Raw genomic sequence first — 24,859 nt, 5'->3', positions numbered from 1 at the left:
ACTCTAGTGAGTGGAGATACTGCCCTTAATGAGCTTCAGCATGATGAAGGCTCCCGCTGTGTGCGCAGTCTCCTATCTGCCCTTCCACAGCAACCCCATGACCATGTCTTTCTTCTGCTCTGTCTTAGGGAGTGCTGAAGCATTATGCAGCGGGAGTGTCGAAGCATTATGCAGAGGGCTAGGACAGAGTGAGCCCGGGAAAAGATGTAGGAACAGAGAACTGCTTATGGAGCCTTGGCTGGAGGTGGTAGGTAGTCCTCAGTGAGGAGTATCTCTAGGTAGGGGGTTCTTGAGCCAAGTGGCCCAGCTCTGCCGTGGACCCTAGTGACAAAACAAACACAGGGAAGGACCTTTCTCCAACGAACAAATATTTTATGTGCGCGTTTCTCAGTAAGCACAGCCAAAAGCAGTGAGCTCTCCTCATAAGAGCACAGCAGTAGCGGCATTTGAAGAGTGACTAAGTGTAGTAATCCCTTGTCCGGTGGCCTAGGCGCTTTTTGGCAGAGGCCTTTCCTGCTCTGTGTTCCTGCTGCTCTTGCTCTGTTGCCCCTTGAAGCATTTTTCCTGCTCCTCCTCCCGTTCTGGGTTGCTTTAAATTAACTTCCTCCTCTCACAGTTCTTGGATTCCTGCTCTTCTCCTTCCTCTCCCCCAAGGAAGCTCAGCGCTGCAGTTTGTCCCTCTTGCCTTCCCCTCTCTGTGCCTTATCTCCCCTCCTGTTTTTATTCTTTAAATAAGGTTTGGTCCTCCAGCCACTTCACACAGAGGCTGTTTTCTATTATTATTATTCTATTATTATTTTTGGCTGGGATCTGCTGCCCCGGCCTTCGCCTCGGCACCAGAGCGCTTTGCGGCGGTGGCGACACGACGCAGCCGCCCTCCCGGGAGCCGCCCGCGCCTCGGCCGCGGCGCCCCCTCAGGGCCGCTGGGAGCCGCCGGGCCGAGCGGGCCGGGCCCCGCGGTGCGGCCGGGCCGGGCACATGGCTGCGGGGCGGCCTCGGCCGTGGCTAGGCCCCGGCGGCCTACACTACCCACAAGCCCCCGCGGGCGGGCGGCGCTGTCCCACTGCTCGGCGGCGCCCCCGCCGCGCGCGCTGATTGGCCGCGCCGCGCGGGCACCGCGCGCCCCTGCGGGGCCGTGGGCGGAAGTGTGGCGTACGGCGGCCGGGGAGCCTCCCGCGGCGGAGGGACTGGCGCTCCGCGTCCCGCCATGTAACGCGCCGCCGCCTCCGCGCCGCTGCCCTTCGCTGCTCGCCCGGCGATGGGGGCCCGCCGCGGGGGCGCCCGGCCATGAAGGGCGGCGGGGGAGCCGCTCCCAGCACCTGCCCGCCGCGCGCCGACCGCCACCGCGACGCTGGGGCACCGGCGGGGCTCCTGCTAGGTGAGCGGGGGGGGCCCGGCCCGGGGCGGCGGCGGCGGCGGCCAGACACAACAGGATGTTCTCGGGGCCGGGAGCGAGCGGTCTCGGTCGTGCGCGGGGGAGGGGCCCGGGCGGGGCCGCGGGGGGCCGTGAGGGGGCGCAGCCGCGGCGGGGGGCGGCCGGGGCCGGGGGGAGCCGTTCCGGGGGGGGGCGGCGGCGGGGGGGGAGGTGTCCGTGTGCGGTGTCCACGCGTGGGGGTGTTTGCGCGGAGGGAGCGCGGGGTGTTCGTGTGTGGGGCAAGTGCGTGCGGGTGGCTGTGGGGAGAGGGTACACGCGTGGGGGTGGTCGTGGGTGGGTACCGGACTGCGCGTGTCTGCGTGGGGTGAGAACACGCGTAGGGTTGTTTTGTGTAACTGGGGGTTCGTGCGTGGGGTGTCTGTGGGTGGGGGACACGCGTGGGGGTGTTGTGTAATTGGGGGTGCGTGCGTGGGGGTTTGCATACAGCTGGAGTGCGTGCGTGGGGTGTTTGCGTGCGGCTGGGGTGCATGCGTGGGGTGTCCATGGGGAGGGGACACGCGTGAGGGGGGTTGCGTGTGGCTGGGGTGCGTGCATGGGGTGTCCGTGGGAAGGGGACACGCGTGGGGTGTTTGCACGCGGGTGGAGTACGTGCGTGGGGTGTCCGTGGGGAGGGGACACGCGTGGGTGTGCGCGGCGGGGGTCGCGTGCGCCAGGAAGTCGGGGAAGGCAGGCAAGTGCGAAGGCTCTGAGAGGCCGCCGCTGGCCCCGGGACTTTGATCTGCGAGCACCGTCGGGGGCGTTTGGTAACCGGCGCGAGCGGTGCCCTTTCTCTGGTGTGAAGTTTCGCTTTTTTTGTGGAGACACTTTTCGTGCAGCGATAGAAAATGGAGAAACGTCCCCTCGCGCATCCTTGGTAGCGGCTGTGCGGCCGTTTGCCTCAGTGCGTGGTTACAAAGCAGCCCCCTGTGCTGCGTGGTGTTTTTATGGCTTTAGTGTTTGCGTTGCGCTAGGCGAGCTGTCCTTCTGGAGGGGCCTTTGAGCGAAGGCTGAAGATGTCTCCTTTACGCTGTTATCATTTGGTACTTATTTATTTGCCTCTGTGTGCTTATGTGAGATTAGAGCAAGAGACTGGAATCAAGTACTTAGTTTTTCTTCCTGACTCTGCTATAATTTTTTTTTTTTTTTTGAATATTTGTGTACTGATTTCTTTGCGAAATGGGTGGATGCCTACCCACATCAGTACATGAATCCATGAAGAAAGTATGCAAATCTACAAAGAAAGTATGCAAATGTAATATAAAAATATAACATGCCGTTAGTTTTATTTTTGTATGCATAGAGGCGCGCACACACACACACACACACACACACACACACACACACACACACAAGGTGTGTGTGTGTTTTACTTCTACAATACTTGTATTATTTTCACAGAGTAACTTCTAATAACCTGTGTTGTTCAGTTGCCTGCCTGGCTGTATGTGGGGGGAATCCCCAGTTCTTGTGGCTGTGGTGTTTTCGTTTTTCTGTTTTTAAGCAGCAGCTCCTGAGAAGTACAGGAATCACTTTGTTAGGTGAGTGCTCTGTTTGCTGGGTGCAGAATTTAGTAGTTAAAATGTCTTTATCTTCATCGTATTCAGAATAAACGCAATCCACGTACCAAGCACAGCCTTCCTGACAAGACTGCATGTTCGTGATTTTTGCCGGCCTGTTTATTTTTAGGGTCTTAGTGCCTGTTTGTAGAGAATAGTTGTTCCATCGTCATAGCAACCAGGCCGAGTGTATTATAAACATTATTAAAGGAAACCTTTTCCATCTTAAATGAAACTTCCTTTTTATAATAAATTTAGGGTCAGCATAAAACATTAAACCATTTGTTTGGGGTTTATTTCGTAGCGTGTTGCAGACACCTGATCCTTGTGCATAAACAAGGATGCTTTTACTCTCAGCAGATATATTGTGCCTGTTGAAGCTAGTTTAGTCTGCTGTTGATAAACATTCCCCTCAACCCATTGTGTGGCACATAAGGAGGCAGCAAGTGTAATTTATTTAAAGAGGAGCTTCTATGGAAATAAGGATTTTATGGCTTATTCAGAAACATTCACATCAGCATTAGAATCCCATCAAGTAAACGATCAAAGGTATTTGATTTTTTAAGTTTACTGTTCTGTTTGTCCTGAAGGCTCCCATGCTGCTTCTCTTTAGTCTCTCATCCCACCATAGGAGATAAACAAAAAGGCAGAGTCTGGAGCACGGTGAGGGTGAGGTAAAGCAGGGGAGTGAGGTCTGGTGCTCGTAAAACGGGCTGCCTTGGGGCGTCAGTCATCCTGGGGCAGAGATGGAGGATCAGAACGATTGTAGCAGCTGGAGGAAATACATGGCCTGTGTTTTGAAGTCGCCCTTCTTAACCATGTTCAAACAGGTTAAAACATTTTTAAATGGCAGGGTGTGCTAGCCAAAATCGCATTTGTTAACAAACCAGACACCATTGTCTAGGTATCAGGGTTTAAAAAAATCTCTTTGGCTTGTGTGTACTGCTGCCAACTTAACAGTCTTCTACCACAACTAGCATGGGAATTCTGGTGCTACTGTTGTCCCTAGTGGTTTGTTTTCCATTGCTTGTTTGCTAGCACAGAAAGGTTTTCTTAAGGGTCTGAAAGCGGAGAAGCCTAGCAAATAATAACATAGAACAGGAAATACTTATTTTTCAGATAGGAATTAAAAAGATGAAACAAATTGCTCCTAAAGCCCAAAATATTTGCAAACATCTTAATTTCATGTATACTTGCAACTTAATTTTTGAGCCAAAAACACCAAACTTTTTGTGACATTTGTTTTACATAAATACAACTGTCAAACTTGGAGAAGGATTAAGCAATGAAAACTATGGAGCAGCTCTTATCATGAGGACATCCTCCAGCATTTCCTTCCCAGGAACTTCCTGCCTCGATAACCATGGTTTCTCTTTCAGAACAAGCTTATTTTCTGGACTGGCTTGGAAACAAGGGTGCAGTGAATACCAGAGCCAAGGGGAAGGCTGGAATTTGCTGGAGTCTAGGGTGCCCCCCCGCACCTTTTTTGCCTGCTTTTGGTATTTCTTAGAGAAAGTATAATTTGAATACATCTTGGGAAGCTACCAGTGTTTGGATTTTTAATGGTGATGTGGCCAATGCAGAAATCTGGATCTCCAGTTCCTTTCTATGCGAATAGTAACTTCTTCATCGTGTAGATAAAATAGGCTTTTAATTGGTAATTAACCCCTTTTTGGGCAGTAAGCTAACAAAACAAGTGATAGTGGCAGAAGTCATTTAAGCATCTTTATGATGTGTTGTGTGTTTTGGAAAAGGACTAAATCCTGTCGTTTTTGGCTTGCTTCCCGTTACACCAGAGTATGTCAGTAGCTAGATACCAGTGCTCTGGAGAGCGCTAACCTTGGAGAGTGGGTTTAATATGTGCTGCGCAGCAGGTTCTTTCTAAAATGAATCAAAATTGATAAAATACTAAAAGTACTAGTTCCAGTGAGTCACTTTCCCTGGAGCTTGGAAATATTTTATGAAAAATTTATTAGCAATGGGATATTTTAATGCTACGCTAATGAAATTATTCCGTAGTTGTATGTCGATAACCATTTAATTAGATGCTTCATCAGTAGCAATGTTGCATTCTTTCTCTTTACTAAAATGAAAGATGATGTTAGCTATTTTCTTTTCTGCTACTGAAGTTTTTCTCCTTTCTTAGGAGGAAAGGAATGGGGGGAAGAAAGCAGCTAATTATTTGTTGACAGGACGAGACACTGAGCAACCTGATCTGACTTTCAAGTTAGCCCTGTTTGAACAGGGAGTTGGGCCTCATGACTTCCAAAGATCTCTTTCAATCTAAATTATTCTGTGTTGCTTTTTTTCCTGGAACAACTATCTAAGGCCTTGTCTGCGCAGGGATATTGCACAATGTAACAGGAGTTAATGTCTACAAATTCCTTCTGTTCACGCACCGTGGCCATCTTAATCTATTTAGAAGCCCCAGGAATAGTTTTGTGCAAGCACAGTAAAGTCTTAACGATTCAGGTTTGCTGCACATGTGCAGAGTGCTTCTGTGTTGTACGCACGCCATGTCCAGCTTTCCCATAATTGCGTGCAGACTTAATTTGCTCATCTGCTGGTCCCCTGGATGTCTGACTTGCAGCTCTAAGCATGTGGCCCCCAAGCCCATCTCTAAATTATTGTTGCTGTTCATATCCGTTTAAAACAGAAGTATTTGTTTTAAAATTAGCACTCTGGGAAAAGGATTGACTTGTATCTTCAGGTGCATTTTTATGCTTTAAGGTTGGTGTATGTGTACATGGAACTGGTTTTGTTTCTGGCAGTCTTCAAACAGCATCTTTTGTGGAGCTGTCATCCTGTGTCTTTACCTTTGCTCTATGCTGCTTTCGAAGTTGTCTTTTGAGATGTCACTTCTATGTAAATATCTGGACAGCTGTAACTGTCCCATTTAAATACTTGGTTGTGATGCGTTTATCCCCATCATGTAATGACGGTGCGACATCCTTCCTTTCTCTCTGCCTTGCACCATCCTCTGTTTCTGTGTTGTCCTGTGGAGTCCTGAATTGCTCGTAGACCTGACTGGACTTTTTCAGTCCATCTGGAGAAGTCGTCAGTGTGCAGATGGTTATAAGAGGCTGTTAGAACAAAGTAAGGTGAAGGATTACTCGAGCTCTTCTCAGCGTTGAGTCAAAGCACAGGAAGCCTCTGGAAGACCTTGAAAACAAGGGGTTAGGGCAGAACCCCTTGGATCCTGCTGCTGCGACCTTTTTGAGGCCTGGCTGGCTCATGCCTTGTGGGGGCACATCTAGGTGTCCCTCTTTTGTGTGAGCTCAACGGGCTGAGCACTTAAGACTGTTTTGCAAAGCTAGCTATAGGCCGCGGTAGAGATTACCATATGCCGCTTTCTAAGCTGTTTCTCCTGTTTGCCCTGCCATCCAGTGATTGTACGCTCCCCTTCCCCCAAGAGATGTGCAAAGCCTTGAAGCTCTGCAATCAAAGAGAGTTGCATGAGGCTTATTATGGCAGAGACCTGTGAGGAGAAATCACTGAAAAAGATGCCTATCTCGTGTTCTGGGTTTTTGTAAGCTCGAGGCTTCGTGAGGTCAGGGCCTCGAACAAAGCTGCAGCAACGTGAGAAGGCTGAAGTTTGCAGCACTTGTATTTAGAATACTGCAGCCAAGTTCTGTCAGCTACTCTGTATTCTTCAAGGGGTCATCTGTAGGCGTCAGAGAAGATCTCAAGACAATAATAGTGCTCTATTTTAGCATACTCATTACAAAGGATAACTGCCCTCTCCCTCTAGCAAGTATTTTTTCCTCGTACTCAAACGGTGCAGAAGTGGAAAGGCTATCGTCATAAATGGCAGTACTGCGTCTCTGTCTAATTCCTTCATTGTCTTTCCAAGTGAGACCTTTTTCTTTCTGCATGGACTCTCACAAGGAAAACAAAATTCAGCAAAAAAGATAGCTTGCAGTGGTGTGCTGCAATTATTGGTGTATTCATCTTGAAGAAAAAGCAATCAAACTACTAGGCTTTTTATGCTGACAGGGAGCTATGCTAGGAGATTGATGCCTTTTCTTGAAGGGAAGCATAGATTTGAAAGAAGATGAAATGCTATTTACAAATCATGACAGAAGTAACATCTTGCCATTGTTAGTATGGAGTAGGAGTGGGCTAGTGGGTTCCTGTCCTCCTCCTGATTTCTTTTAGCTTCTGTAACGAACAGGCCTGTAATGAGAGGGTATAGTTATTGCTCTAGGTCTGAATAAAAAGGACGGGATCTGCTGAATTCCTTCCATTGCCCATGCAGAAGGGAGGATGCTTTGAGTATGTGGCCCTTAAAAGGGCTACGGTATGGACAAAAGTCGTCGTCGTAACAGCTGGTCCCCCGTGACAGGCTGCCAAGTGCCGAATGGCAGCCAACGGTGTTCTCAAAACTAGGATAAGACAGGGTGCTAAAATCGCTGTTTAATCCATGCGACTGCAAGGCCTTTTCATGAAAGGAGTCGGCCTTTTTCTGCCCCAGGTGCTGAAGAAGGCAGAACCTTTCTAGCACACTGTTCAGAATTGTTCTTGAGTGTTTTTCTTTGTTGGACTGTACCTCGGCTATGCTGATTTTAATTTTACATCTTGTGTGTGATGTGCTTTTGTTATTCCTGCTGTTTCCTGAAGAAGCAATGGTTCTTTGATGCATTTTTGTGCAATGCTAAAGCAAGCTTAATAGAAATATTAAATGAGATATGTCTTCATTCATAATACAACATTGTGTCCCATATACATATTATGTCCCATGTATGTATTATCCATTCCCAGTTACAGATTGCTCCTGGACTTAGTAGGAGCGAGATCTACCTGTGTTCCCATTGCTTTTGACCAGTTTGGATAATTTTCTGGCATTCCCTTTGTCTGTATGTTATATAATCTTCAGAAAGACTATACTCTGTCTTATATTCCCAGTTATCCTGAGGCATCGCTCTTTTTCTTGTAGATGTACACAATAAATATTTAACAGTGAGGGATCGCCATTCTTCTCATAATCAATATAACCTATACCTTAACAATTCAAAAGTGCCGTTCGCTCATGTTTTCTAACAGCTGAGGATTAAGTAAAATTTCTCCTTCCTGTTGTTAACATGTCCAACATAAGACTTTTTACAGCAGAGGCTGCTGAGGGTACGTTGGGTATAAATGATGGAAGGCATCATGACACCACTAAAGCCTGTAGATTCTGGAAACGTCGGTAGCGGTTTGATCACTGTAACATTCCAGTATAGTCGTGCAGGTGTGCTGCGGGGAAGTATGCTTCCAGGCGTAAAGCTACAGTGTTTGAGATTCGGGCACTCTGAACTCTTCAGAGAGGAGCCACACTCCTCTTTTGGTAAATAGTCCTTGGAGCAACATAGCTCATCAGCAAGAAAGGTTTGGTTATTTTTTTTACTTTAATCTTTTATATATTCAGTAACTTCAGTCACTCCAGCTGTACTCAGCATTGCTGAGCAGCATCGTGTATCTCTAGCTTGATGCAGTAACAGCCATAGCCTAGGCAGTGGTGCTTGACTGTAGTAGAGGTTGGAGAGCTTTGAGATAATAACATTGAAATACTTCTTGCTAAGGGGAAGCACTCTTGGAGTTATGGAATTTTAATTCTGGGGCGAGATCTGCACAGATTTCTAGGAAAACAAAGCCTTTGCTCCTCTAAAATTTTTCTGCTAATCTAATTCTGTGCGATTACCTCCCATTGCATCAGTCAGTGCTGTTTGGTGCAGGGCCGCGTATGGGTTCTGAAACTGCTGTATATAAATGTAGCGTGGGAATAATCACCCAGCTTCGTTCTCCTGCTCCTTCTCTGTTAACACATATCACCGGTATTGACAGCTCTGTAGAGCGACAGAATCACGTCCTTATGTCTGCACAGCCCCAAACACGTGTGCATCATCCTGACAGACTGACGAGCCGGCGATTATGATGCTCCGCAGCACGCATGCTCCTCTGCCTTGCCCGTAGGCAGACACAAAGTGGTGCTGGTGAAAGTGAATACGAGTTGGAGGAGAAGTCGCGGAGGGGTTTTAATTGGGTTCCCTGACCCAGAATTCCCGTAACTTTCAGCTGGGATTGCACAGTGCGCTGCGGGAAGAGCCTCAAAGCATAGAGTTCAGCAGCTGATACTTTCTTGGAGTACTGAGCAATTAATTTGGGCAAGCGTGGAGCTGTATGCATGCAGTAATTAACAAGGAAAGCACCTTAGGCCAGCATAACAAGGTGGTGTGGGTGTCCTTCATTTTGAGATTGTTCCTTCTAATTGCAGCAATTTAACTAACTTGATCAATGTAACATCCCTGTGTAGTCATGTAAGTGTGCCATTAGGCAGGTATTCTTAAAAATAGGTTAAATGAACTGGGCTCTGCCTGAAAAAGTACCTGCCTTAGGGCACCTTATTTAAATAAGAATGCGGAGTCCTGTGTAAACTGTCGGCAGTAATCCTTTTACAGGGCTGACTAAATTCTGAAGCTCTGACATGAAGACTGTTCTCTTCCTTATATAGGGCTGTCTTCTGGTGGATAAGTGCTGGGCAGTAATGGGATTGGAATAAAAGGCTTTGGTAACCAAGTATGAACTGGCAGTCCTGACTGAATCTTAAACTTATCTGTGAATATACATGTACTTCAAAGGATACGGGCGTGGGTCCCGCTTGCTGACGTAGCGCTTGGTGTGTCTGCTTCAGAGCCGATCCGATCCGTGTCAGCAGCATTTGGTCGTTTTGTGCTGCAGATTCACCTGGATAGAGACCCCTGTACTCTTTAGCGTTGCCTTTGTTGAGCTTGGTCTATACAGGAAGAATCTAGCAGTTACGATATCAAAATGTTGCCAGTGTAGGTCAGTGTGAAGGCTCTTATTCCAGAGTGGCTGGTTTTGTTTTTATTTCATTGGAAGAAGTTTAAACTATATTGAGAGAAGCCATTCTGTTCTGGAATAAGACGATCCATATAGGATATTGCATTAACATAATTTTACTTGTTTTAATTCACAGCGTAGCTTATACTAGTAACTCCCATTGTGCAGACAAGATTACTTAGTGTTCTGCTTAAAAATGTCTGCTGAAGTACTGTCTTATGTAGTCAGATATGTTCAGGGGAAAATGTCATCTCTCCTGCCTTGCCTATCCTTGATAAATCTATATGGCCACAACTTCAGTGCTAGTAAACATGCTGGAAGTGCCCTGAATCCAACTGACAAATGCTAGTCCCAGAAGGTCTCAGCCTAAAAGACTGATGTAGGGAAGGTGCAACTGGGGATCAAGAGAAAAGCAAAGGAGAATTTGATTTTTTTTTTGGTAACTTTCTTGTTTATTCTCTTAGAAAAGGCTGGGATGAAATCTGAAAAAAAAATTGAATGAGAGGAGACTGGAGATTGATACATTGGGTTGAGAGGGCCTCTTACAAAGAGGCAGTAGAAATATGAATATAGAAGGAAAAATGAATTGTTTTTTACTGTTTAGACCTGCTGGTTACTTAAGCAGTTATTTGATCTGCTATCCATTTTCTTTTAAAGACAGAGATTGGAGGTGGGTGCAGGTAAGGAGATGAGGAGGAGGTGAGTGAGGAGGTTGATTTTACCCAGGTGCACCCGAGCTATTTCTCATAAAGCAGTACAAGTCAGAATGGGTGAACATGGAGTGACTTAGAAGTTGATTTTTTTGGATAATGACTCATTGCAACTTACCCAAAGTGACCTGATTTAGTTAAATGAGGCTAAATATAACCCATGTGAAAAGGACTGACATGTGGGAGGAGACGACAGCAGTTGGCTCTCAGCCTCTCTGTTCTGCAGGGAACATCTTTCACGACTGGTGACTAATAATTTTTACTCCTGCTGCCTTTGGAAATAACATCTCTGCTCCCTCAGCACCTTCTAGGGAGACGAAGAAAATGTGCTGTTCCTAACGCGTTGCCTCTTATCTGCCTTTGTGAATTTCAGCTTACTGCTATGGACAGTGCTATCACCCTGTGGCAGTTCCTCCTCCAGCTCCTCCAAGAGCCTCAGAACAAGAATATCATCTGTTGGACCTCCAACGACGGGGAGTTCAAACTGCTGCAGGCAGAGGAGGTGGCCAGGCTCTGGGGAATCCGCAAGAACAAGCCCAGTATGAACTATGATAAACTCAGCCGTGCTCTCAGATACTATTACGTGAAGGTAACCGAGCCCACAAATCCACCTCCAATCCTTATCCCTCTTACCAGCTTCTGCCTAATGAGCTTTGCTTCCTTTTCCATTCTCTTCAAGGAGATAGGTGTCACTTCTGTCTCCCAGGCTTAAGTGAGATGTGCTAGTTTACATTTAGTTAAGTTTGGTTTTACTTTCATTTACACTTGGTTCCTCCCCAGTGATAGTTTTATAAGGGTCTAGGTAGCTTTCTGCAAAATTTTATCTCTTCATTTATGTCTTTGCTAATAGGAGTCTTTCTGTGAATAATAATCCCCCTTCTAACCCCTTTCCAAATGTATGTGTTCTTGCAAGGGTTAAAATGCTGAAAACCCCAGCGTAAGTAAGGAAAGAAAGATAACGATGATCAAGATGGTGAATATTGCACCATCTTGAGATCTTTTCTATAATTGTCTCTACAAAGAAGCTATCAAAATTTGGATTTCCAGTGAGGCGGCCCCAAAATCTTTTTCTTTTCCTCCTTGTATTCAGAACTGCACCTATAATGTGGATAGCAGATTTGGTCAAGCTAAGCAAGATACTTCTCTTGTTTAGCTAGTGTCTTCTAATGACTTGTGTGAGCCTTTCATTAGTGTACAGGTAATGTCAAAAAACTGAACTAGAATTACAATGTGGGATCGTTACCTTCGTTTCAATAACCTCTCAATAAGCTGTTTATCCCGCAACTGTTATTGTGTGGGTGTGTGAGATAAGAAAATAAAACAGTTTCTGGGGAAACTGTCAGTTTGTAGCAGGTGGTATGTTGCTTGGAGTTTATTATTGAGTGGCACAGTTTCTTTAATCTGACTTTGTACTGAGAAGTCTTAGTGATAACAATTGTACAACAAATAAGAATCTTAGGTTGAAATTGCATGTTGCATTTCAGTTATGGACAAAATAAGTTCGACAGATGCTACTTTGTGGCATTGAAATTGCCGATTAGTCTACATTTTGCTTATTAGTTCAGCTATTTATTTTCTTTTATTGTCATTTTATTAAGAATAAGGGTGGTTTGATTTGATGCATTAGGCCTCAGTTCTGCAAACCTGTAAGCCTTAATTCTGCAGGTTCTCTTGTGTGTAAGTTAGATTATACTTACTGTACCCAGATGAGTGATCGTGACTTGGACACAGGTAATGGGATATCTTTTGTTTCCTGTATGATCTTTTAAAATATTTTAAACAGAATTGCTCTTCAGCTTTAAGACTATTGTTAGTACGTTTAAGGTCAGGTTAAACTCACCTGCTTCAGTGTTATGTCTGAGAGCTCTGGAAATGATACTTTGGGAGCATAACTAAATTGCAAGAATCCAGTGTATATTAAAAAAAATAATAAAAAAGAAGTTTTTGATTAAAGGATACAGGCTATGTAGACTCTCTGATTCCTCAGTCTATTTTAGGCAATGTTTGTAGCAAGAAAATTAATCCGCAGAAGAGCTAAAAATATATATCTTCTTACCCACAGAATATCATTAAAAAAGTGAATGGTAAGAAGTTTGTGTACAAGTTTGTTTCCTATCCGGAGATTTTAAATATGGATCCACTCGTGGTGGGCCGAATAGAAGGAGATCCTGAAATGGCTGGTTTTGCAGAAGTTAGCAGTGCTCCAAAGGACATGGAAAACTGTGGGAAGGAGAAGTCTCAGTCATGTGGTAAATCCTCCAGCCGCAATGACTATATCCACTCAGGCTTGTACTCCTCTTTTACTCTGAACTCCCTGAACTCTTCCAGTGTAAAACTCTTCAGGTCCATCAAGATCGAGAATCCAGCTGAGAAACTGACAGAGAAGAAACCTGCTCAGGATCTGACACCATCTGTCATCAAGTTTGTAACCATGCCCTCTAAAAAGCCTTCGTCTGTCCCCCTGGTCTCTGCCACTTCAACAGTCTCCGTCACTTCAACTGCTTCTGCCACTTCAGCTGCATCCTCTCTTCCAGTGGCATCAGAAGAAACTCTCCAGACCTTGGAGACTCTTGTTTTACCCAAGTTAACTGCCCCCGAAGCTCCAGCACCTTTGCCAAACTTAACCACCAGCTTCACCCCAACTCCACCTGTATCCTCAGTTTCTCCCACTCTGCAAGTTCCCTCTACACCTCCTTCGCCACCCTTGAGCTCTAATCCTGACCTGGACATTGACACGGACATAGAGTCAGTGACTTCTCAACAGCTAGAGCAGGCTCAGAGCCTTCAGCATCAATCCCCAGAGCCCAAAGAGCAGGATTCATCTGTGCTGGAGAAGGAATTTGCCAATCACCTCTCCAGATCTAAAAAACCCAAAGGGCTAGAGTTGGCTCCCACTCTGGTCATTACAGGCAGTGATCCAAGTCCACTGGGGATACTGAGCCCTTCTCTCCCAACTGCTTCTCTTACTCCAGCACTTTTCTCTCAGGTAACCTAATTCCCTTCCTTAAGCTTCCTTTTTTATTTATTAACAATAGTGGTTATGTTTTAAAACAGTAAGAGAGGACAAGTGAAAAATTAATAGCCAGTAGATCGTATTTGGAGTTCTGAAACTCAGGATGTCACTGCCTTTTTTTATAAAACAGAAGTTTGTCCCAGAATATTTATAATCAATGTTCGCTTTCACCCTAAAGTGTGCCCAGTGGTATGGCAGCTATACGTGTCTGTACAATGTTAGCATATGGAGGCAGAACCCAAACCAGCACCGTAGGATCATGTGTAAATCTTCCCAGGGTGACAGGGAATTCTTTCAAAACCTCGAAACTCTGTCCATGTCTTTCAGGCTGATTTTGAAAATGGTTTAAAAATAAAGAGAGAACCACTGAGGTATTTGTTTAACGGTGTTATTTTACTTGATTTAGTAGCCATTTGCTTAAGACAGTGTTGTGACTAAAAGTAATGTGAATGGCTGCCCAACTAGGGTGTTATCACTGTGTGGAAAAGGAAGGCTTTCATTCCCCGTGGAAGATCTGGAGGAGAATCGAATCCAGCTAGGCTGTTATGTTGTTCTGTATATGTTTAATCTCTTTCCTTTAATAAGCTGGAGTTGGAAGGAAACTGTAGGGAAACTGCTGATTGAAAACCAAAACAGCTAAAGACAGCAAAAAAAATCAAGTGTAGTTGCTCTTTTGGCACCCTTTAAAGTATTTGGCGGGTGAACCTGGAAAATCCAGTGTTTTCAGAAGTTGGATGTAAATTTCTTTTGTTGTAGCTGACATTCAGTGTCACCCAGGTCATGTGCACGCCCAGTACCTGCTAATTTTAAACTCATAGATTGAGTTTTCCAAAGTCCCTTACAGGTGTCATATACTGAATTGCACAAGTCTGGTTTGCTGTAGGTTGCAGCAGGATTTGGCAGCTGTTGGGAGAAGAGGGCCAAGTGCTAAGAAAGGGGAGGGAGAGCAGGATGATCGGTGCTGTTGCCGTTGGGTTTGAAGGGAGGAGAAGCAGCCTGTTGGAGGAGGGAGGAATGGGAGTCCCTGAAATTTGGATCCAACCCTACACAGCTGTAGGAGCTAGATTATTGTGGCTGGATTTACATATGCTATGTATTACTCACAGCGCAGGTTTAACTCATAGCTGACTTTCTTTTGTATGTTTTGCAGACTCCCATCTTGCTGACCCCCAGCCCCTTGCTCTCCAGTATTCACTTCTGGAGTACGCTAAGTCCGGTTGCTCCTCTCAGTCCTGCAAGGTTGCAAGGTGCTAATACGCTCTTTCAGGTAAGCGCCGACAAGTTTAGCTGGCCTCTGCCATTGAGCCACGCGTGTCAGTACCTTTCTCAGGAGAGCTGTAGGCATCACTAAGCCCAAAAATCTGATGGCAAGTTTAGGCCAGTAATATTTGCTGTGTAATGTGTTGAGGCAGTTATGTGGTAGGTATTTCAGGACTTCATCCATACTTAGACTGCTTAGCTAATTTAAGTTTGAAGTGCTAAAAAGTCATTTGTCTTTGAAAATTTCCTTTAATTCAAGGGATCATTTTATAGCCAGTAGAAATAAAATAGCAATTTCTGTTTTCTGTCCCCTATGTTAGCTTTCGTGAGCAAGTTTAATTTTAGTGGATGTTTACTCTGTTTTGTTTAAGTGTATTGTAAATGTTGGTATTTCAGAAATGTTTTAAATTAATGGTAGTCTGTGTTGTAGTTAGAGATGGAATTTTTTTAGGTCTGTCCCTCCTGTAAAAACTGCCTTCCTGTACCTTTATTGGTTGAGACTTTACCAGAAATGGAATTTGGTACTCTCTGTTGATTCCTGTAATAGTTTGTTACAGCTTATTCTGCTGAAATACACTAATTAAATCTCACTGCTAGTAGGAAGGCAGATTTTGCATCTGTGTGAGCTCTGTAGCAATGTGTAGCACATTCTGCGTGATCTTAATATTCTGCTCTCTTCTGCTGTTTGGAAATTCTCAGATTCATTGTTTTCAATGCATATTTTTATTTAGGTAATATATTTTAAAAGTCCTCAAGTCATAATTGCTGATGCTTTTCCTTCACCTTCCACTTTGGAACTGGAATAACCATATCTGTTGCCTGATTCTGCTTAGACAGAGGATGAAATTTAAAGAATTGTCTTTTGGGTTTATATCTGTGATCTCCATGGAGATGAAGGGAGTAGCTTATATGTACTGTCAGAATAGGGTTTAAACAAGTAGGTCTGAAAATCCATTGGACCTCTTTCTCTATAAATAGCTGATAATGAATTGAGGAACAATTTAGAACATGTGTTCCCAACAACGTGTATTAAAATCATTGAATCGTGCTCTTACTGGTTTAGTATGTAGACCATGCTCAGTGCAGAGGTTACAGACTGTGTTCTTCTCTCTGCACAGCTGTACTCATTATAATAGCTGGTTCTGTACAGTCTGTGATGCACTGGCATTTAAGAAATCCATTACTTGGAGGAAGCCAAAGAGATTCCTTGAAAGTGTTTTGGACTTTGTTGTGGGGGAGCTTCTATAGACACAGATATGAGAGGAACAGTAAATTAAAATGGCCTCTTTCTTAATCATTTCTGTTTTGTCTCTTAGTTTCCATCAGTGCTGAACAGTCACGGGCCATTTACTCTGTCTGGACTGGATGGACCCTCTACCCCTGGCCCATTTTCCCCTGATCTACAGAAGACATAGCACATGAACTCATGGAAAGGACATATTGGCGAGCAAGGGAAAGATATGACACTTATATTTAACCATGTTTTTTAAATGAGCAATTTATAATTCCACAGAGATTATCAACAGTCATAGTTTCTGCCATTCCCAATTAAAATGCCTTTTTTTGCAAAATTCCCTTTTTTGAAGACCCAAATCGGGAATGTATATGCAAACGCCTTAATAGGAGCCGAAGCTCCGGTCTCTTCTCTTCCCTCCTTGGTTTGGAAGACTTCACTATGGGTAAAGGGAGTTTCAGTGTGTGTTGCAGAAGCTGAGTCTGCACTGATTGCAGTAAACGGTATCAGAGAAGTCTTTTCTCTTTGACTCTTGGAAACCCTCTGTTCTTCTGCTTCCTGTGCTTGGCAAGAAGAAATCTAATCGTGATTGAAGCTGGCATTCCAGGAAATGCTAGGGAAAGGGGGGTGCGCACGCGGCTTTGCCTTGGGGCCTGATAACTTCTGCAGCAACAAAACAGCTCGCGTCTTATCTGCTGTAAAAACATCTTCTCTTTTTGCAGGGAGCAATTTTCAAGGAATACTCAATGACGGTGTTATTGAGATACAGACAATTTTTGAATGGCATTGTCTACAAACAGTTCAGCCTCTCTGAGAAGTGGGCTGGTTAGCTTCTGGATGCTTCCCTGCCCTCCCTTCGGTGAGGAGGCAAGGCCTGGAGACAAATGAATGGTGGGGTTAGTTCCTTTCAGTTCTCAGATTGTTTGAATGCTAAAGTCCAAACATTTCTTTTGCCAGAAATCTGTTATAAAGCCTGTAATTTGACTGCTAGAAAATTAGCAGAATGATGGATTTTACATGAGGTTTTGAGGGTGCATCTGTACTTTGTGAGGTTGCTGCCTGATGCTAGAGCTTCAGACCCAAGCAGTGGGTGAGAACACTAACGTCTGAGCATTAACGTTACTGCTCTTTTCCCACAGTTGAGACACTTGAAGTGGAAAAGCTCCTTTTCTCCCAGCTCTTATCTCAAGTTTTGCTTTAAACCTATTGCTTTTTTTATTTGAGGAAGAACTGAGACCCAGAAAAAGTTAGGCTTAGTGTGTACAGGTAGTTGAGAGGTGTCACACTATATCAACCTTACTGTAAATTTATGCTTGCTTATTTTTCTTGGTGGCTTTGTGTGTATGGATTAGTACAAGATTAGTTTCCAGAGCCATTTGAAACACTGATGAAATTAAATTTGTAGATAGATTTTAGAACCTCAGGAGGCCTTTTAAGAGAACTGAGGAATGAAAGAAAGAGATTCTCCTTTCTCAGCCCCTCGGAGACTGGATGTCTCGGTCTGTTGGCACTGGGCCATGTGCCCTTCCACTTTGGCCATCTGCTGTCAGGCAGCAACTTCTGTTTGCTCCTCACATATGTACATTGAGTTGGTGATGCAAGATAATCTTCGGCATAAAATGTCCACTAGAAAACAGAGACCATCTCTTTGCTTTGACATCCTCGCTGGCTGTCTTAGACTGAAGTTTTAATGAGCAGAGAAAGATTGTACCTCTAGAGCAAGAGAAGCTGGTGGTGTCCTTTTACGTAGTACACCTGTCTCATGGATCAGTGGTGAACTCAGCTTTCGCCGGTTTTCCCTTCGCCACTTCTGCAGACTCTGAACTCGCTTTAATGCGTACGTATGACAATACCCTCGACTTAACTTCCTGCAGTGACGTTATCTTTCTATATTCTAGCATTGAAGTGTACAAACCACTTAGTAAGTTTCTGATATAATACCCTGGGTAGCTGGGGGTAATGGTGTTGCTTTGCGGGCACTGTTCATGCAGAAAGTCCCCTGTCCAGCGGGAGGTTGGAGAAAAGAATATGCCTGTCTTTAGGTGGAGATAGCAGGGAGTTAGCTGATGTAGTGAACTGTCTTCCTGTGAGGTTACGTCAGAGGCATGATACTGCTGCACACTTTAGACATCAGCAGATAGAGGATAAAGTTCCTGTGCCGGTGACTCTTAAAATGACAATGTGCAATATTGACTCTTTTTTTTTTTTAATGCAGAAAGAAAGCTGCAGATCGTGATTAAGAGCAGGCATCTGGAATTTTCTGGTTTGCATGATGGTTTATGAGTCTGCTCTAGAAAATATATATAGCTATATATAAATAGCAGCACTTTTCAATGATTGTATTAGGTTGGCCAATTTTATACCCACTGAGTGTGTGGACCTGACAGCAACATTGCAGACTAGGATGAGAATTAAAAAATAATTAATGAGCACTAAAGACTTGCAATTAAAGACTTGCAATTTAATTGCTTCCCCTTCCTTGTCCCCTATGGAGAAAAGCCAAGTTTATTTGTTTAAAAGTTGTGTGTGTGCACACATGCACTTAATTTTTTGTAGACTGTATCACTTTGAGTATAGGTATGCAAGAGAACCAAATGCTAATGTAGCTTTGTCAATTTTGCTTGGCCTAGTGTCATGCTCTTCTCCAAACAGTTTCGTAAGATTGCACTGCCGTAGGTGCTGGGTGAGATAGATACACATTCACCTTTTCTTTGGGAATACCTTCTTCAGAGAAAATTAGTATGAAAATGCAGCCTGTATGTGTTGTTTTCAATCTGGTAATGTCCAACTTCCTGACAGGTAGCACTGAGAAGATGATTATTTTTGCTTCTTAAGCACGTGCCTAGGAAAATAAAAGTCCCATATAGGATTATAATCTCAGGAGGCAGTTGGCAAAGCAAGTTGAAAGGGTAAGTGAGGTGAGGTGGGAGAGGAGATGCTTGCTCACCTTTTCTCCATTGTAACTTTCAGATTACTTAAGGTAGTACTGTCTTGTGTAGTGTATGCTGTCTCATTAAACACACATTTCCGAACCAGTATAGAACTGCCAGCTTTTTTGAATTGGCACGTTTCTGACAGAGCACAGTGTTGCTGTGACTTCCTTGGAGCTTGGTTACATGAATCGCTGGTACGCTACCAGCTCACTTCTGGAGTATTTTGCAGCTTGTTGCAGCTTGTTTTTAATAGTGTAGGGAAGGTGGGGGTTAATACAGACTCTCTTTTAGTTACCGTATTAGCTATTTGTAGTAAGGGTATAATACCATGTTGGTTTAAAAAAATTAATAGCGCAGCATTACCAAAACATTTCATTACATTAAAGTTCATGTTGCTGAAGTAGCCATGGTATTCTTGAATGCTTGATAGTTTTTGCATTGCGATGGTTAATTCATAGATGATAGTAGAATTAGAGGGGATGAGCATGGAAGCCGAACATCTGTCTTGCTTCTGGAAGTCTCTTTTCCCTGTCACTGCTGCTTTGTAACAGTATTGCAGAGTTGAAAAGCTTGTGCTGCTGCTGTTGTCTGTGCCATGTCTGGCTTTTTTGAGGACCTGAACTGCAGCATGCTGCTAGCAACACGTGCTGCTAGCAAAGGCAGTCCATGGAAAGAAGAAATGTGTTAATAATTCCCTGTGGTTATAGAACCATACTTGTTTTGCCTCTGCCTGTTTTCAGAGAATGTAATCCTAGTGAAGAGGATGATGGGAGGAAAGTGTTTTCCTTAGAAGTAGCTTAAGTCCAGATCCTTGTTTCAGAAGACTGGTCTTCAGCAGTGTCTGCTGAATGTTATTCCTATGCACTGTCTTTGGCACACTGAAGTTGCATTTTGCAATAGATCAGGAAGTAATGAAATTCCTTGAATTTGAGAATTCATCCTATTTACTTAATGTCCAAAGGCTTCAGTATCCATGCAGTTGTTGGCATAATGGAGTGTGCATTATATTATGAAAGGCTTTGGCTATTCAGTGGTTTGTCTAGGATAACTTCACCTTTTGATATGCTTTCAACCTCAGATATCTAGCAAATAGATTGTTTTTGTTTCTTATAGTGTTCATTTTAGCCCCGTGAAGGCTGCTTATGTGTGTATCTTCCTTTACACAGCTTTTAATAATGCAGTCGTTGTTTAACGTAGGAAGACTCCCTCATGATTTCAACCTTCATGCAAGAACTTCTGCAAATTGAGATCGGATAAAAGAACCAGACTATCACATTGATACAATTTCTCAGGTGAACTGAAATGCAGAGTTCTGATCCACTTCTGTAGCATTTTTCTAGTGCTGCGTTCAGAAGCCTACAGTTCTGACAGTCTACTGGCTATCCATGTTTTATTCATATACCTTTTTAGTTACTTTTTTGCTACTGTTTTATAGCATTTTTTGTATGTACTCATGTTTTACTATACAATTTAACCTCTTCCTTTTTTAATGCATACTTGTTTACAAGACACATCTCAGTGTTGTATCAAGAGGCTATCTTGGTATTGTCAGCTATGAAATAAACTACATCAGTAGTTAAGGAACATTGTCAAAGTTGACAGATATTTTAAAACTTGATGTTTGGGTTTTGGGTGTCCACAAGAATTCTGTTCTGTTTTGTTCCTTAGTTCTCCTGTGTAAGAAATGTACATACCTTCTGGCCTCTAAGGTCTTCGGTATGGATAGTTTATTTTGTCTTAATAATTATGGAGCATGGTATTGCAAACAAACAGCCTGAGCCCCACAGGATCTTGTACTCAGCAGACAAGTTGATAATCCATTAGAATTGCAGTCACGTCATTTACAAGCTGAATTGGGACGCTTTAACGAGGTATAGTATGTCTTGCCTAAACAGGGATTTTTATGGTTTGATTGAATTTAATTAAACAGTAAGTGGCAATGGCTGCTCTTTAGTCTGAACAGTATTAGCAAATCTGCTTAATGTAGAAGCCCTTGGCTATTGCCATCAAATTGAGTGGTGATTAATATGTGAAATGCTAAAGTCGATCTGTTGAAATTGGAGGCTGTCAGATGAAGATTAAAAGATAAAATGCAATGACAATTGTTTTTATGCAGCTCTTCAGGGCTATTTATTACTGCAAAAGGCGTTTTTCTTGAATTGAAATCTGTGGACATTGCATTCCACTTAGTGCGAGCTAGTAGTTGCAGACTCCACAGGAGCCCTTTATAAAAGCTGATTCTGGACAGAGAAAAGTTTTAGAAACTAGAACCAAACCCTTTCTCTGTAGCCTGCTCTTAGTCATAAGGCTGTAACACTGGAACTGCAGAGCCACAGTAATGGCAGTGCTGCCGCATTTCTGCAATCTCTGTTGAGCATCGTTAACACACCAGTTTAAATTTCCTGACTGTCTTGGTGCCATCTAAAGCAGAAAGATTAAACTTTGTCTTTGGGTGTCTAGTGGAGCCTGAACTTAGAAATACTATTTTTGCCTTTGTACAAAGAACAAATAAATAAGGGAGACTATGTTTGCAGCAGAACGTTGATCCTTTTTGGAGGACGCAGCTTTGCTGACCATGACCGTGCTTTTTAAAAAAAATATGACTTGCAAGGTAAGAAAGCTGGGCAGGGCCCAATGTTTTGTCTTGAATGTATATGCTAATGTATTTCCCTTTTGGGGTAGCAAGATGTCAGCTTCATATATATTATTCTACAAAAAAAACAGTAAACTGACTAGATTTGATTTTTATTTACCCTCCCTCTCCAAAGAATGTTGTAGAAGATTTTGACGGTGGAGCTATTCCCGACAGCTGATAAAAAGCAAACTCTGACAGCTGAAAACTTTGGGTTTTTTTATATGCATTGTTTAACTGAGCCTGGAATAGCTCTCTTCATGTGGACATACATGCATATGCACCCCTGCTTGGGAGGCTGTGTGTTCATTACGTATCCTAGCTTCCAGACTTGTACAAATCGCGCTTCAGTGTATACTGAAAGTAAATACTGCACTATGCAGTTGCCACTTTTAAATGTTTTGCACATGCTGTTGTGGGGTTTTTGGGGAAAGGGTGGGGTGGGGTGTAGTATTCAAATCCATTATACCACAGTGTGGACTAATTATTTGCCAAAGGTTATTTTTAAATGCATCTTTGACATTGTTATATGCCACATCTTTCAAAAAGTGTCTTAAATTTATCTCTGAATAGTTTTATGTTCATGGAACAAAAATTTGGACTCTCCCCTCCCCCCCCCCAAAAAAAACATGTGCTTCTCCATTGAGACCATGCGTTGCAGAAGGTTTTCATCTCAAAGTCTTTTCTTTTTTGTTTTGTTTTGTAACACGGTAATTATGAACCTTTGGGAAACAGGGGTCTTGTAATGGAGACACAGAATGAACCGGGAGCAGCGCAGATAAGGAGAGTAGAGGGGAGAAAAGGTGGGAGCGCATCGTGTTTGGAGCCCGTTTTGGTCCTTGAGCAGTACCTGCAGTAGTGCTGTACTAATAACTGGAAACGCTTATTTTTTGTTCGTTTGTTTGTTTGTTCTTCTTTGAACACAGGAAGGCTTTGTGGATGGCCTCTGCATGGTTCCTAGTGTGCTGTGTGCTAGGGGGGTTACAATACCTGGGTTTGCTCTAGGCTCCTTGAGATGTGTTGTGTTTTTTTTGGCTAGCATGTCTTAAATCTTCAGGCTTTGAAACTGCTTTATAGAATTGTGTTGACTTTTTGTTCTGCTGTTGTTCAGTTGCACAGAGTTTTATATATATGATGTACTAGTTTTAATGTTAATTCTCTGTGAACAGGGTTGAGATTATTCATTGTAGTTTAAAAAAAAAAAAGTTGTATTCTGAAACTCCCTTTTAAAATCTTGTTTGTATTCTGTTGCAGTGTTACCAGATGGCCTTATGTACGTCACAGTGTTTTGTGATAAGTACAGTAGCACATTTAATGCTTATCTCCCTCCCCCCCTCTGTTTTTATAGCTGAGAAGTATATTCTTAATAACAGAGATGAATAAATGGACAAACTCTAGTGACATGTACAGTAAGGATATGAGTATTGGTTGTTCTCCTCTAATGTATATTAGGACAGCTGGAATTAATCTGAGACTGAAACAGCTCTGAACGGGGATAGTTAACCAGCAAGAGACTTTGTCTTGGGAAATCTGAGAATCTTTTTTCCTGGTGGCAGGTTTGCATCGCGTCCCAGAGGCTTGTAAATCAGAGTAGATCTGTTGACTTCACAGGAAGGGATCTGATTTAACCAGCTGAGAATCTGTTCCTTGCAGCTTTCTGTCTAACGGCTGAGACTAGACTTAGGGGAGGGAAGTTTAACTTAAATTTTAGAGAACTTACTTAAGGAACCTAATCAGCTATGATAATATGTGGCAGTTGTTGTTCTGTTTATTTTTAAAGTGCATGTCTGTTTTGGAAAGTGACTTTCTGATGCTTTTAGTGTTACTCCTCAATTGAATTTTTAAGTTAAGCTGGGTTCTTTGAAAATCAGCAAATGATGTCTGCAGACCTTTTTTTTTCTTTCTTTCTTTTTTTAATACTACAGCAGCTCTGACATCTTTATTTAGGGTAAACTGAGGAGACAATCATGTCAGTTAACTTACTCTTTAACTCTGAAAGAGAGTCCATTTTACTTTCCTGTAAGTAGAACTATCAGTAAAATTACATTGAAGTCAGCAGATAACATTTTCTATTACTCTTTCCAGAACAGAACTGCATTTAATATATACTACCAAGTCAAGAGATGAAGTAAATTTCTGTTATGGTGTAGTGAATGTCTGCTAACTTCCTACACTGGAGATTTATTCTAGACATGGTCTTTTAGAGACAACTGTAATCTCACACCGCTTCGGTGCTCTGGTTATGGTTGGGTAAACCTGCCTGGGATAGAGTAGCTTCTCAGTCTAACATCTTTTTTGAAAAGCATACCTTATAATACAGAGTATCTTAATGCCATTGTGTTAAAAAAATGCTGGTATGTAATGCAAGTACATAAATAGCCAAAGTTTTCAGTAATTGTTTGGTGTTACTAAATTTGCTTTTATTTAACCTTCCAAGATAACATATTAGGAAGACCTTCAGCATGTTGATAGCATATTGAAAAAAAAGTAAGATCAGCTTTACTATAGCAAATATGCAGTTATTTGAATGCATTTCAGGTGTGGCAACAATTTGGAGGGCAAAGTTCTAAGATACAAAGCTTACTTTGGAGGAGGTGCACTGTAATGACACTTCAGAGTATCAAATGCTGCTTTTAAAGAGTGGCATATTGGCAGTTGTTATTTAAACATAATGAAGGTCTTTCCTGAGAAATCAGGTGACTTTTCTATTGCTTCAATTTTTTGTGCAAAAAAAAAAAAATCAATGTATTGCAATCTTTTTTAAAAATGGGGTGGGAATAGTTAAAGAAAACTATTTTATGTAAGAACTGACAGAGGGATTTGCTTTGTATAATGCAAGCTGGCTTTAAAAAAGCATTGTAGCAAATTATTCAAGTCAATCATATGTTAATAGTTATGTGCAACCAGACATGCAAAACAATTGTATTTTTTTAAATAAATATTTTTAACAAAGTTACTGATCTTTTGACTGTTTTTCTTTTCTGTAGAGGAAATTGAAAGTTACAGCTGCAGGGCAGCTAGCTCTATGATGATGGGGGAATTCATCATACCTTGAGCTAACCTGTCTGTTCACAGAGGCATAGGCTCCCTTACATCCTGCTGACTGGAGCCAGCGATGGAGTTGCTCTTGCTAGCTTTGTAGTGCTGCACAGTCTTTTTGACAGCTCAGGTACCGTTTGTTTCGGGCTAAGATTTGCTTTGGTGAGTAGCTCCAGTCTACAGAATGATGATGGTAAAATGGAGATTTGCATTATCAAGCACACTTTT

General features: G+C 43.0%; 1 protein-coding gene across 1 annotated transcript; it reads left to right on the top strand.

Moving 5' to 3' along the window:
• The first annotated feature begins 1,090 nt into the window (after window positions 1–1,090).
• On the top strand, window positions 1,091–24,548 carry ELK4 (ETS transcription factor ELK4). Its single transcript, XM_064498205.1, has 5 exons — window positions 1,091–1,378; window positions 10,894–11,109; window positions 12,583–13,506; window positions 14,684–14,800; window positions 16,110–24,548. Exons 2-5 carry the CDS (start codon window positions 10,903–10,905, stop codon window positions 16,206–16,208), a joined length of 1,347 nt encoding a protein of 448 aa, XP_064354275.1. The 5' UTR covers window positions 1,091–1,378; window positions 10,894–10,902; the 3' UTR covers window positions 16,209–24,548.
• Window positions 24,549–24,859: the final 311 nt, after the last annotated feature.

Source organism: Dromaius novaehollandiae, chromosome 27 (genome assembly GCF_036370855.1).
Source record: "Dromaius novaehollandiae isolate bDroNov1 chromosome 27, bDroNov1.hap1, whole genome shotgun sequence".
Classification (NCBI taxonomy): Eukaryota; Metazoa; Chordata; class Aves; order Casuariiformes; family Dromaiidae; genus Dromaius; species Dromaius novaehollandiae.
Note: the sequence above shows the minus strand (reverse complement) of the source record. Positions and strands in the feature narration are given on the sequence as shown.

Coding starts and splice junctions, on each gene's coding strand:
- ELK4 (XM_064498205.1), top strand. CDS start 10,903: ATGGACAGTGCTATCACCCTGTGGCAGTTCCTCCTCCAGCTCCTCCAA. Junction 13,507..14,683: donor CTCCAGCACTTTTCTCTCAG/GTAACCTAATTC, acceptor TATGTTTTGCAG/ACTCCCATCTTGCTGACCCC. Junction 14,801..16,109: donor GTGCTAATACGCTCTTTCAG/GTAAGCGCCGAC, acceptor TTTGTCTCTTAG/TTTCCATCAGTGCTGAACAG.